At 36.5% G+C, this 14,227-nt stretch overlaps 1 protein-coding gene across 17 annotated transcripts in view; it reads left to right on the top strand.

Annotated features, from left to right (window-relative positions):
* Positions 1-14,227, top strand: part of PTBP3 (polypyrimidine tract binding protein 3) — a 159,722-nt gene that overhangs the window by 79,764 nt on the left and 65,731 nt on the right. For 9 of the 17 annotated variants that reach the window (XM_008963242.6, XM_003810858.5, XM_063594265.1 and 6 more), the window contains one exon: positions 968-1,052. In XM_008963242.6, the coding sequence (XP_008961490.1) occupies positions 1,019-1,052 (34 nt within the window). In that variant the 5' untranslated portion in view covers positions 968-1,018. Of the gene's footprint in view, positions 1-967; positions 1,053-14,227 lie in introns of those variants that run through there. The other 8 variants (XM_055117248.2, XM_008963246.4, XM_034928851.3 and 5 more) reach the window with 1 other exon arrangement.

Consider the following 14,227-nt stretch of genomic DNA (forward strand, 5'->3'; position numbering starts at 1 on the left):
GATCCAAAGGGAGTAATTTCTGGATGTTTAAATACAGGACTTGTTTAAATAATTGTATTTCTATTATATAGATATATTGGTGGTTTGTCTTTCTTCAGCAAAGGCTAAAGTTGTTCCCTACAGAAGTGGCACCTACACTTAAACATTAAATATGTGCTGTAGCACTATTGCTGTTCTAATATTTGTAGGATTGTTTGGGGATTAATTTTTATTATCCAGTGTATCAAAACACTTGTTCTTAAAAATTGGCCAAGCTAAACCAATAGTACTATTTAAAATAGGTTGGTTTTAACTTTGTACATAGTATTTATTGTCCTTCCTGAAAGTAATCTTTTAAATGTTGGTGATAGATCTTACATTACAATGAAAAGACTTCTCTGAGTTACTTTTTAGTGTTGCCAGTTCAGATTTGGAAGTTGATCAAAACTCTTACCTGAAAAAAAGAGTAAATTACTTAAACAATTGTTTAAGAAATAGTCTGCATTAAAGATCATTTGGAGGATTAATGGATAAAAAGTTATTGATTATAAAGAATTTGGCCAATATGGAAATGAAGTATATTTTCTACTTAAAAAAATACGTTGGTATTGAAAAGTCAGGATTCTTAGGGAGGACTGTACAAACTATTTGCATACAAATATATGCTACAAAAACAATGTCATAATGCAACCCCCTAAATATGGTTTGGCACTTTCAGATGTTATGTTTTGGAAACCTGCGTTTGGTTAGAAAGAATTTAAAGATTATGCCCCCGTTTCTGTGGTGGCAGTTGTGTTTATATAGTTGTGGATTTGCAGTAATTTTTTCTTGCTATGCAGTTCATTTGATTTTGTGATTTTTGAGGAGTTCCCCCTTTAATGTCTTCATAGAAAGATGAAGTAATATTATTAGCTTTTAATACTTTTAGTAAATATGGACCATTATCTAAAACTTGGTTTATTAACCAAACATTGGTTTTGCTTTTCAGCGGGGATCTGATGAGCTTCTTTCTTCTGGCATCATTAACGGACCTTTTACCATGAATAGTTCTACTCCTTCTACAGGTGTGTATGGTGAGTTTTTTTTTTTTAATATTTGATTTCTGTGGGTTTCAAATTGTTTTTTTACAATGCTCTTATTTTGCTTATATCATGTTGAAGTGCCACTGTTTATAACAAAAGCTGAAATTTGTTTCGGTAAAGTACTATATACTGTTTACATAGGTGAAATCACTAGTTATACCTCTCAAATTTTAAGGATTCATTTGGATCTAATTTGATGATTCAGTTTTTTGATTGATGTTCTTTGTGTTACATAATTTTGATAAAAATACTGTCAATAAATTGGTGACCCAGAACTATTGAGTAAAAGAGCTAGATCTAAAACTTGGGTTGAAGTCAGGTGTGGTGGCTCATGCCTGTAATCCCCAGCACTTTGGGAGGCCGAGGCTGGCTGATCACCTGAGGTCAGGAGTTCAAGACCAGCCTGGCCAACATGGCGAAACCCCGCCTCTACTAAAAATACAAAAATTAGCTGGGTGTGATGGCGGGAACCTGTAATCCCAGCTACTTGGGAGGCTGAGGCAGGGAGAATTGCTTGAACCTGGGAAGCGGAGGTGGCAGGGAGCCAAAACGTGCCATTGCACTTCAGCCTGGGGGACAGAGCGAGACTCCATCTCAAAAACAAAAAACAAAACTTGAGTGATGATGGACTTGGAATAGAAGTATTAAAGTATAAGACGATACGTTTTAAAAATTGAAGTAATTTACGTACCATAAGGTACCACATGATTTTAAAATAAATGTTCTTGAAATTTAGTGGCTGTAAAGTGAATTGAAGGAGTGCAGTACTGGAAAGAGAGTGAGCAGTGAAGAGGATTTATTATTATTATTATTATCCTTTATTTGGATTATTGCTGTAATCCTAATAAAGGATGGTAACTGGCACTGTGGCAGTGGTAGTGTGATGAAGAAAATTGAATAACTTACAGAAGATAAAATTGATAGTAATTGATGATTAATTGAATGTTTGAATAAGGGATATCACCATTGATTTCCAGGTTTTGAACTTGGACTTAGATAATTGGGTAGATGAATGGTAATGAATGGTTGTGCCATTCATTTCTATTCGAATGTAGGAAGAACAGAGTTGGACAACACAGCAGGTTCAGATTTGTATATATTGAGTTTGAGGTTCCTTTGGAACATCCAAATGGAAATGACAGATAGGCAGTGGGTCCCTGGTCTCAACATCATGAAAGAAATTTGATAGTATCATACACAGTTGACAACTGAAGCCATGGACATGGAGAGTTTCAGAGAAGGGAGGGTTTCTTTATCCAGATGTTTTTGGAGTTGTAGGGAGGTGGGGATGAATGGATCTCCTTTTCCAGACCAGGAGCTTATATGGTGTTTGGGACCATGGGAACATAGATGTTCGGGAAAGTGAACAAGTATAGAGACAGAATGAAAAGAACTGGATCTACCAAGCTCATTCTAGCTTATTTTAATGTAACTATTAATAATAATTCTTTTTAAAAATGAAAGCGTTAAAGCATACAGGATACTAGAACAATGGTATGAAATTGTGACAGCCTCAGGCAAACTAGGACTTAACAGTCATTCTATTTAGGTGTTGTTATTAAAAAGTTAACATCTGATTCTGTCACCTAACACTAAAATTCTGTTTAGGTGTTGTTTTAAAAAATTCTCTTAGCTTAATGTGGGCATGTCTTTTTCCATGTCAGCTTTAAATTATTTCATCGAATTCAGGGGCATCCAATCTTTTAGCTTCCCTGACCCACATTGGAAGAATTCTCTTGGGCCACACATAAAATACGCTAACATTAATGATAGCTGATGAGCTGAAAAACCATTGCAAAACAGTCTCACAACGTTTTAAGAAAGTTTACGAATTTGTTTTGGGCCGCATTCAAAGCTGTCCTGGGCTGTATGCTGTGCACAGGCTGCATGTTGGACAAGCTTGATCTAGTTCTAAAACAAAGAATCCTTCTTCCCCGAACCTTTACCTACAATATCTTAGGGATTCTGATAAGAATTATGTTAGAGTTATATGTTAATGTGAAATGTTGATCATTTTTTGGTATTATCTTTCCATTTGGGATTATGACCTATGATTCCATGTTTTTAGGTTCTATTTTATGTCCTTTGACAATTTTGAAAAGGTTCCACACTTTTCCATATAAATCACATAGTTTTCTTTTAAAATGTATCTTAGGAATTAATGGCAGAGATTGTTTATTGTGTACCCCAATGCTATTCTTTTTTTTTTTTTTTTTTTTAACCAACAGTACCTCAATTTTTATCTGACACATTGCTACCCAGATGAAACTACTACTCTTCTGTTCTTCCTTATAGCTAGATGTGGTCATGTAATTAAGTCTTGACAAGGTATAAGTGGAAGTGTAATATGAAACTTTTAGGGCATCTCTACATGGGTACACTGTTTTTCCTTTTTTTTTTTTTCCTCCAATCTTATTGCCTGTGGGTGTTCCAGCTTCTTAGATAATGATGGGAATGACAGGCATCTGTAACAGAGACAGCTAGAGCCTGATAACATTGTCACCATTCCAGATCTGGAATTCCTAAATTTAGACTTTTCATGTGAGCAAGAGATTAACTTCTTTTTTTTTTTTTTCTTTTGAGACTGAGTATTGCTCTGTCTCGCCCAGGCTGGAGTGCAGTGGCGCAGTCTCTGCTTACTGTAACCACCGCCTCCTGGGTTCAAGAGATTCTCCTGCCTCGGCCTCTGAGTACCTGGGATTATAGGCGCCTGCCACCATGCCGGGCTAATTTTTGTATTTTTAGTAGAGACAGGGTTTCACCATGTTGGCCAGGTTGGTCTCGAACTCCTGACCTCGAGTGATCCACCTGCCTTGGCCTCCCAGAGTGCTGGGATTACAGGCATGAGCCTGAGATTAACTTCTTAAGTAACTGTTACTTCAAATGTTGTTATATACAGCTAAACTTAATTTAGTATTTTTGCTATTATTGAATGGGAATTTTTTTTTCCTGTTTTCATTTTTAGCTGGATACTGCTGGTACAGAGAAGACCTATTGGTTTTTGAATATTTATTTTATGTATACTTACTTTTAACTAAAATGTCTTAGTAATTTTTTATTAGTCTTTTGAATTTTGGAATTATTCAATGATGTGTCTTCAAATAAAGATAATTTCGAGTATATAAATATATGGATTGTTGTGTTAACTTGTTATGTATTCACTGGAACCTCCATAAATGAGTTGAATAACAGTGGTAATTTGTGATTATCTTTGTCTTGTTCTTAATTGCAATGGAGGTGGCTTTATTATTTAATCTTTTAATATAATGTTTGCTGTTGGGATTTTTTGTTCTGTTTTGTTTTTGAAACAGGGTCTTGGTCTGTTGTCTAGCCTGGAGTCCAGTGGCACAAACACGGCTCACTGCAGCCTCAACCTCCTGGGTTCAGGCAGTCCTCTCACCTCAGCCTCTCAAGTAGCTGGGACTACAGGCATGTGCCACCACACCCAGCTAATTTTTTATTTTCTGTAGAGATGGGGCCTTACTATGTTGTCCATAGGCTGGTCTCAAACTCCTGGGCTCAATCAATCAATCCTCCTTCCTTGGCCTCCTAAAGTGCTGGGATTACAGGCCTGAGCCACTGTACCTTGCCAGGTTTTGACAATAATCCTTCATCATACTTTAATCGGTTCCTTCCTTTTCTATTTTACTTAGTTTTTATTATCAATGGCTATAAATGTTACCATCATCTTTTGTGCTTCTGTTAATTGTGAGATTTGGTCTCCATTAATTTTTTGATGTAGTGAAATACAATTTCCTGATGTTGACCCATTCTTGCATGCCTGGAATAAACCAACTTGGTCATGGGGTATTTTGATATGCTATATTCAGTTATAGGTTAGATGGCTAATAGAACCGTAATACAGACCTAAAAATACAGATTTAAGTTTATTTCTAAGTTCTTCTGAAGTCTGGGTAAGTAGTCAGGGGCTTACTTAGTTTTTTGAATTGTGTTGGGGATCAGACTTTTTCTCTTTTGTTGTTCTTTTATCCTCAACACCACTACCTTCTCAAGATAGAAAATAGTACTCTCTTTCCATCGTACCCACAGGAAGGGTAACAAGGACAGTTGAAGCTGAACTTTTTCCTCCATCTTGGGCCATAATGATGAGACTTACACACTAAGGGTGAGAGTTGAGAAGTGGAGGCTGAGTCCATTGTAGGGACAAGACTGAGAAGTTGCACTTTTTTCTTATTCTGTTAGCTAGAACTTCGTCACATTGACACACCAGCTTCAAGGGGGCGAGGGTGAAGGGTCTAGGAAATTGGTCTTTATTCTGGTGTGTCCTGTCTAATCATAATTGAGGGAGTTCTACTACTTTACAAGGGAAGGAGAATAGAGATATTGAAGGGGACACTCAATCACATATGCATTCAACCACATATGTACTGTATTTTGTGTATGTTTATAATTTTCACAGCTATATTAATAAAATATTTCTTCATTGCTTTCTTTTTGTACTCTAATTGGTTAGTATTACTGTTAACATAACATTATGACATATATATACCATATAATCAGCATCCAGAGCAAGAAACAGGCCATTGCTAATACTCACAGGAATCCTTCTTTCCTTTTTCATTCATTTCCTCCTTCCAAGTGTATTCATTAGCTTGACTTCTAACATCGTAAGTTAGTTTTTTGTGTTTTTAAACTTTATATGAATAAGCCAATAAATATAGTATATCGTCCTTCCTGTCTGGGTTCTTTCATTCAACATTATGTTTGTGAGAGTAACTTGTGTTGTGTATTGCCCCAATCCCTTTCGTTCTTCTCATTTCTATATAGTATTTTATTGTATCAGTGGATATTTGAGTTATTTCCATTTTATATGTAGTGTTGCTATGAATATTCCCTTTTTGTGTGTTTCACTGTGTTTGCTTGTGTGCCCTCTATCTCTCATTTTGGTCAAAAATACAAAATTTACCATCTTGTACATTTTTGAGTATACAGTGTAGTAATGTTAACTATAGGAACATTGTTGTACAACAGGTCGCTAGAAGTTTTTCATCTTAACAAAACTGAAACTCTGTCCATTTAGCAACAACTCTTCCTTTTCTCTTCTAGCCCATTCTGCTTTCTGTTTGCAAGAGTTTGGCTATTTTAGATACCTCATATAAGTGGAATCATGCAACATTTTTCTTTTTGTGACTGGCTTATTTCACTTAGCATGGTGTCCTCAAGGTTCATTTATGTTGCAGCAAATGGAAGGGTTTCCCTTTTTTGTAGGGTGAATAATTGTAGGTATATACCACATTTTATTTATCCATTCATCTGTCCATGGGCATTTAGGTTGCTTCCACCTCTTAGCTATTGTGCTATTGTGAGTAACGCTGCAGTGAACATGGTGTGCAGATATCTCTTTGAGATCCTGTTTTTAATTCTTTTGTATATACCAGAAGTGAGATTGCTGGATCATATGGTAATTCTGTTTTTTATTATTTTGAGGAACCATCATACTGTGTTTCATAGTGGCTGCACCATTATTCCCACCAGTGGTACACAGGGGTTTCAGTTTTTCCACATTCTTGTGAATACTTATTTTTTGGGTTTTAAATTTTTTCAAATAATGGCCATCCTAACAGATGTGAGGTGATATGTGGTTTTGATTTGTATTTCCCTGATGATTAGTAATGCTGAATATCTTTTCTTGTGCTTGTTGGCTATTCGTATATCTTCTTCAGAGAAATGTCCATTCAAGTCCTTTACCTATTTTTTGTTTTGTTTTACTAATTTTAAAATTTTCTCTCTAATAAGCACTGTCCCCAGACTTCAATTTGCCCATTTTTTGATTGGATTGTTTTTGTTGTTGAGTTGTAGTAGCTCTTTATGTATTCTGATTATTAACCCCCTATCACGTATGTAGTTTATGATTTCTTTCTCCCATTTCTTTCATTGTCTTTTTACTCTATTATTTCCGTTGCTGTGCAGAGGGTTTTGAGTTTGATATTAGCCCCATTTGTTCATATTTTCTTTTGTTGCTTGTGCATTTGGTGTTATATCCAAGAAATCTGCCAAATCCACTGTCATGAAGCTTTCCCCCTTTGTCTCTTATAGGTCTTTTATAGTTTCAGGTCTTATGTCTAGGCCTTTAATTCATTTTGAGTTAATTTTTTCTCATGTGGTGTAAAGTAAGAGTCCAATTTAATTCTTTATAAATGTGGATATACATTTTACCAGCACCATATGTTGAAGAAACTGTTCTTTTCCTATCGTGTAGCCTTGGCATCTTTGTTGAAGATCATTTGAACGTGTAAGTGAGAGTTTATTTCTGGGTTCTCTAATCTGTTCCATTGGTCTATATGTTTGTCTTTATGTCAGTAACATACTGTTTGAATTACTATAGCTTTGTAATGTGTAGAAGTTAGGAAATGTGAGGCCTTCAGCTTTGTTTTTCTCAAGATTGCTTTGGCGATTTGGGATCCTTTGTGTTCTATATGAATGTCAGGATTTTTTTTTTTTTCCTGCAAAAATGCCATTGGGATTTTGATAAGGATTGCATTGATCCTGTAGATCACTTTGAATATTATGGACATTTAAACAATTTCAAGTCTTCCAATCCATGAACATGGATGTCTTTTCTTTTTTTTTGGAGACAGAGACAGAGTTGTGCTCTTGTTGCCCAGTCTGGAGTGCAATGGCACAATCTTGGCTCACTGCAACCTCCACCTCCCAGGTTGAAGTGATTATCCTGCCTCAGCCTCCCAAGTAGCTGGGACTACAGGCGCCCGCCACCATGCCCAGCTAATTTTTGTATTTTTAGTAGAAATGGGGTTTCACCTTGTTGGCCAGGCTGGTCTCAAACTCCTGACCTCAGGTGATCCGCTCACCTTGGCCTCCCAAAGTGCTGGGATTATAGGTGTGAGCCACTGTGCCCGGCCACATTTATGGATATTCTTGACAAATCTTTTTGTGGACACGTGTGCATTTTACTTGGTATGTGTCTAGAAGTGGAATTATTGGGTCCTAGGATATGCAGGTGCTTATCTTTAGTAGAGTCTACTAATTTTCAAAAGTGATTTTATACTCTTACCAGAAATATGTCAGTTTAGTTATTCCAGAACTTTGCCAACACTTGAGTGTGTGTGTGTGTGTGTGTGTGTGTATATATATATATATATATATTTTTTTTTTTTTTTTTTTAAAGACAGAGTCTGACTTTGTCACCCAGGCTGGAATGCAGTGGCGTGGTCTCGGCTCACTGCAACCTCCGCCTCCTGGGTTCAAGCGATTCATGTGCCTCAGGCTCCTGAGTAGCTGGGATTACAGGCACGTGCCACTACACATGGCTAATTTTTATATTTTTAGTAGAGACAGGGTTTTACCATGTTGGCCAGGCTGGTCTCGAACTCTTGACCTCAAGTGATCCCACCTTAGCTTCCCAAAGTGCTGGTAATACAGGTGTGAGCCACCATGCCTGGCCGATATTGTGTATTTTTAATTTTAGTTGTTCTGGTAAGCATATATTGATAGCTTATTGTGACTTTTGTTTGCATAAATATTAATGAAATCGATTATATTTTCATATGCTTACTGATCATTTGGATATTTTTAATGAAGTGGCTACTGAGATCTTTTGCCTATTCTTCTATTGGGTTGTTTGCTTTTTCTCTTTAACTTGTTTTTTATATATTCTGAATATGAATACTTTGTTATACATGTATGCAGATACCCTCTGACACTATAATTTACAAATTTATACTTGATGGCTTTTGTTAAACAGAAATTGTTCTTTTTCATGTAGAATACTTCATGTTTTTCCCTTAATGGCTACCATTTTTTGCATCTTATTAGAAATGTTCTTCAATTGTCTGCAAATTGATTAATGTTAACATTTCTTTCTCAGCTTAAGAAGTCTTTTCTTTTGAAGCCATTGTATGTATAATTATTGAAGTCTTATGAAGCTGAATGTTAAAGAAATCTAATTGATTTACAAATAAAAATGATATGGGTTAATAATATTCCTAAGCAGGATGCCACTGCTAACAAACTGAATAATTTGTATTTATATATATATATATATATATATATACACACACACACACAATAAGTATTATATGTGTGTAGATGTAATCACATAATCACGTAATCACAGCTCACTACAGCCTCGACCTCCCAGGCTCAAGAGATCCTCCCACCCCAGCCTCTCAAGTAGCTGGGACCATGGGCACATGCCACCACATCCAGCTAATTTTTAAATTTTTTTGTAGAGTCTGGGTCTCCCTGTGTTCCCCAGGATGGCCTCAAACTTCTGGGCTCAAGCAATTCTCCTGCCTTGGCCTCCCAAAGTGTTGGGATTATAGGTGTGAGCCACGGCGCCTGGCCCCCTGGTACTTTTGTTGACCAAAATACTTATAAACTGTTAATGTGCTTGTTTGGTTTGCAAATAGCTAGGTTTTTTTTTTTGTCTTCTTGAAATTCCTTTTATCAAATAAAACTTAAATGGCCTCTTTTTAAAGAACTCAGTATTAAATTTGGCTGCAAAGATGATATAAGCAATGTAGAAGACAGAAATTTATTTTCATCACGTTCAACAAATTCTGAAGTAGTCAGTGCTCCAAGGTATATGGTGTCTATTTTCAGATTTAGCAAATGATCCTGGAGGTTATTGGAGCTTGTACAAAAAGAAGAGAAAAAGGGAAAAGAAAAGAACATACCCCCTCCTTATAAAGACACTTAAGGGAAAAGCAGCACGTATCATTTTTGTTTACATGCTGTTTACTTAGCCTCACAGCCACACCTAGCTACTTAGGAAGCTAAGAATGTAGTCCTTTTTTCTGATAGGCATGTGCTTAGCTAAAAATAGGTGGGTTTACGTAGAAAACAAACGTTGGAAAACAAATTTGCATTCTCTGCCACTGGTATTGAAGGCTATGATTTAATAATAAACACTAGTTTCTCTGATCAGTTAATTTGCGTACTTGGCTTTTCATAGCAAGAAATGCAGATTGCTTTAAATAAAACCATATGAAGAATTGTAAACACTAATCTCCATACTTGATAAATAATTCTTAAATCCATCAAAGTATTAAGCAATAGCTTAAAGCTGCTCTAAGAATTAGTAAGTTTAAAGAAAACTCACCTGCAGTCTTAATGCTAATCCATATAAATTTTGTGATTTAATTTTTCTAATTTGTGAAAGATCTGTAGATTTCTGCTTTCAACCATGATAGAGTAACTGGGACTGGACTTACTGTCAGTTGTTTTTAGACAGTGGACAACAAGTACAACAGGATTGTGCTCTCAGAAGGGAAACAATTGAGGTAATGCTATTGTCACCCTAGTTTTCTTTCTAGACTGTGGGGGTTGGGGGAACCAAGCAGACATGGCACAATTGCTGAGTTGAAGAAACAGATTGAAGTTTGGGAAGGTTGAGTTACCTGGGAGGTATGGGAGCAGAGTATGAAAGAGAAGAGCCTGTGTAGAAAAAGTGCTTCAGAAATAATACCTTTGAATCTGTTGTTTGAATATTATTAAGCCACGTATGCACAGTACATATGCCTGTGAGGTCAGGCAAAGAACAACCAGAGAGCTATAAGCTTAACTTTCCAGGACTCACACAGGCCTGGGAGAGATATCTGAGTGATAGCCAACTACAACAGAGAGTCCTTGTTGAATACTTGAAGCACACTCAAGGGCACCTGACACCAGAGGAGACATGGACTGAACTAGCTCCAGCATGAAGGCAAATCCAAATCTACCCTAATGAAACTTAAAAAGAAACTCCAAAACAGTGTAGCTAATCTGAAAGTAACTTATGTTTTTCTAAAAATGAAGTCTAACACTTTAAAAGAAAAATAACAAATATAACAAAACAACAGAATAACAAATTCTGGTGCTCCTAATGTGGAGCATCCAATTGCCAGACATGTTAAGAACCAAAAAAATGTGACCCATAAACAAGTGAAAAATTAATCAACAGAAACAAACCTAGAAAATTACAGAGATGATGGAATTATCAGCTGTGCACTTTGAAACAGTTACTAAAAGTATGTTCAAGTATTTAAAGGAAAATATGAGCATAGGAAGGAGAAAAAATCAAATAGAACTTACAGAGATTAAAAATAAGACACCTGAAAAAAATACATGATGGCATTCATAGCACATTGTATTCTACAAAAGAAAATATCAGTGAATTTGAAGATAGCAAAAGAAACTGAAGCACACAGAAAAAACTGAAGGCTGGGCGTGGTGGCTCACCCCTGTAATCCTAGCACTTTGGGAGGCCGAGGTGGGTGGATCACCTGAGGTCAGGAGTTTGAGACCAGCCTGACCAACATGGTGAAACCCCTTCTCTACTAAAAATACAAAAATTAGCCGGGCGTGGTGGTGTGCACCGGTAATCTCAGCTGCTTGGGAGGCTGAGGTAGGAGAATTGCTTGAACCCCCCGGGGGCGGAGGTTGCAGTGAGCCGAGATCGTACCACTTCACTCCAGCCTGGGCAAAAAAGCAAGACTCTGTCTCAAAAAAAAAAAAAAAAAAAACTGAAAAAGAAGTGAACAGAGCCTTAGTAACTTCTGGACAAAATCAAGCAGTCTAAACACACATATGTATAACTGAAGTTGCTGAAAAAAATGGTTGGGGCAGGGAGCAGAAATACATCTCAAGAAATTATCCTAAATCTTCCATATATGTGGAAAACATAAACCCACTTATCAAGAAGTTCAGTGAAACTTAAGCAGGATAAACACAACAGAAACCACACCCAGGCTTATCATAATTAAATTGCTGAAAACCAGGAATGCAGAGTAAATCTTAAAAGTAGCCAGAGCTGGGCAGGGGTGGGGGTTGGTGGAGGTGGACGAGGGGGGACCACTTTTCCTTCAAAAGAACAAAGATTAGAATGAGGAGAGAGATTTCTTACTTGATACAGTGCAAGCCAGAAGACAATGAACCATCATTAGAGTGCTGGAAAAAAAAATATCAAACTGGAATTCTATATGGAATTTAAAAATGAAGTTAAAATCTTCTTTCAGGCACACAAGAGCTGAGAGCATTTGTTAGCAGCAGACTTCCATTTCATGAAATCGTAAAGGAAATACTTTAAACATGAGGAAAATGATACCAGTTAGAAACTTGAGTTTTATACAGCATGATAAATATGTGGATATGTGACTTTTCCCTCCTTTTTTTGTTAATTTAAAGGATTATTGACTGCTTAAAGTAAGATAATACATTTTTGGCGGTTGTGACATATGAGAAAAACAAAATATACAATAGTACCACAAAGGATAGCTTGAGGGAAAGAGACGTATACTTTGGAAGGTTCTTACAGTGTACTGAGGTGTTTTAATATTATTTGAAGGTACTCTGTGATAAATTAAAGATGTATATTGTCTACTCCACAGGAGTCACTTAAAAAAAAGTAAAAAGGGATAGCATATAATGTAAATGAAATAGAATACCAAAAAATAAAATCCAAAGGAAGCCAGGAAACAAGGGAAAAAAGGAATAAAAAACAAATGGGACAAATAGAAAAAAAATGACAAGATAGTGGGCTTTTAAACCCAACCACGTTAATAATTATATGAAGTGGGAATGCAATAAAAAATTCAATTAAAAGATTGTTTAGATAAAAGGAAGACTGAGTTACTTGATGTGTATAAGAAACCCATTTTAAATATGAAATCTCAGGTAAAAAGCCAAAGGTTGGGAAAGAAAATATATGCAAACACTAATCATAAAAATGCTGGAGTAGCTAGCTGTACTAATATCAGGAAAAGTTGACTTTGGGCAAAATAATATTACCAGGGATAAAGAGAGACATTTCATAATGATAAAGAGGTCAATTTATTGAGTAGACATAATCTAAATATAGATCCGTTTAATCTAATTACCTAGTTTCAAAACACGTAAAGTGAAAACTAATAGAACAAAACAGAAATAGATAAATCTTCAAGTATATTTAGAGATAGCACTCCGCTGTCAGTCATTGATGGTATAGTAGACAGAAAATCAGTAAAGGTATAGAACAGGGGTTGGCAAGTTCTTACCTGTGGGCCAAATCCATCCCATTGCCCACTTTCAAATTTCCCATGAGCTAAGAGTGGTTTTTAAAATTTAAAATGGTGAAAAATACTAAAGGATAAGATTAAATGGCACACGAAACTTTCATGAAATTCAAATTTCTGTGTCTATACATAAAATTGTATTTGAACACAGTTATATTATTTGTTTATAGCTGCTTTCATGCCGTAACTGCACAGTTGAGTAGTTCTGACAGAGATCCTGTGACCCACAACGTCTGAAATATTTTTGTGCCCCTTTAAGAAAAAGTTGGTAGATCCCTAATATAGAAATTTTTAACCAGCTTGATCTAATTGAGAGTATAGAACAGTTTTCCCAACACCAGAATAATACACTTTATTTTCAAGTTTATATAAAGTAGTCACCAATTGTATTAGTCCTTTCTCACACTGCTGTAAAGAACTGCCTGGATAATTATAAAGAAAAGAGGTTTAATTGTGTCACAGTTCATGTGGCTGGGGAGGCCTCAGGAAACTTACAATCATGGCAGAAGGGGAAGCAGGCAAAGTCTTATTACGTGGCAGCAGGCGAGAGAGAGTGAGTGTGAAGGAGGAACTGCCAATCGCTTACATAACCATCATGTTGTGAGAACTTGCTTCCTATCACAAGAAGAGCATGGGGGGAACCACCCCCATAATCCATCCATCTCCCACCAGGTCCCCCCCTCAACACATGGGAATCATGATGATTACAATTCCAGATGAGACTTGGTGGAAACACAGAGTGAAACCATATTATTCTGCCCCTGGCCCCTCCCAATTTTCACATCCTTTTTCCATTTCAAAACCAATCATGCCTCCCAGCAATCCCCCAAAGTCTTAATTCATTCCAACATTAACCCAAAAGTCCCAAGTCCAAAGTCTAATCTGAGACAAGGCAAGTCCCTTCTGCCTATGAGCCTATAAAATCAAAAGCAAGTTAGTTACTTCGAAGATACAACGGGGGTACAGGCATTGGATGAATGCTCCCATTCCAAATGGGAGAAAGTGATCAAAACGCAAGGGCCATAGGCTCCTAAGCAGGTTCAAAATCCAGTGGGGCAGTCATTAAATCTTGTTTTTGTTGTTGTTGTTGTTTTGTTTTTGGTTTTCTGTTTTGTTTTTTGAGACGGATTCTTGCTCTGTTGCCCAGGCTGGAAT

This window comes from Pan paniscus, chromosome 11 (assembly GCF_029289425.2).
Source record: "Pan paniscus chromosome 11, NHGRI_mPanPan1-v2.0_pri, whole genome shotgun sequence".
In the NCBI taxonomy this organism is placed as follows: Eukaryota; Metazoa; Chordata; class Mammalia; order Primates; family Hominidae; genus Pan; species Pan paniscus.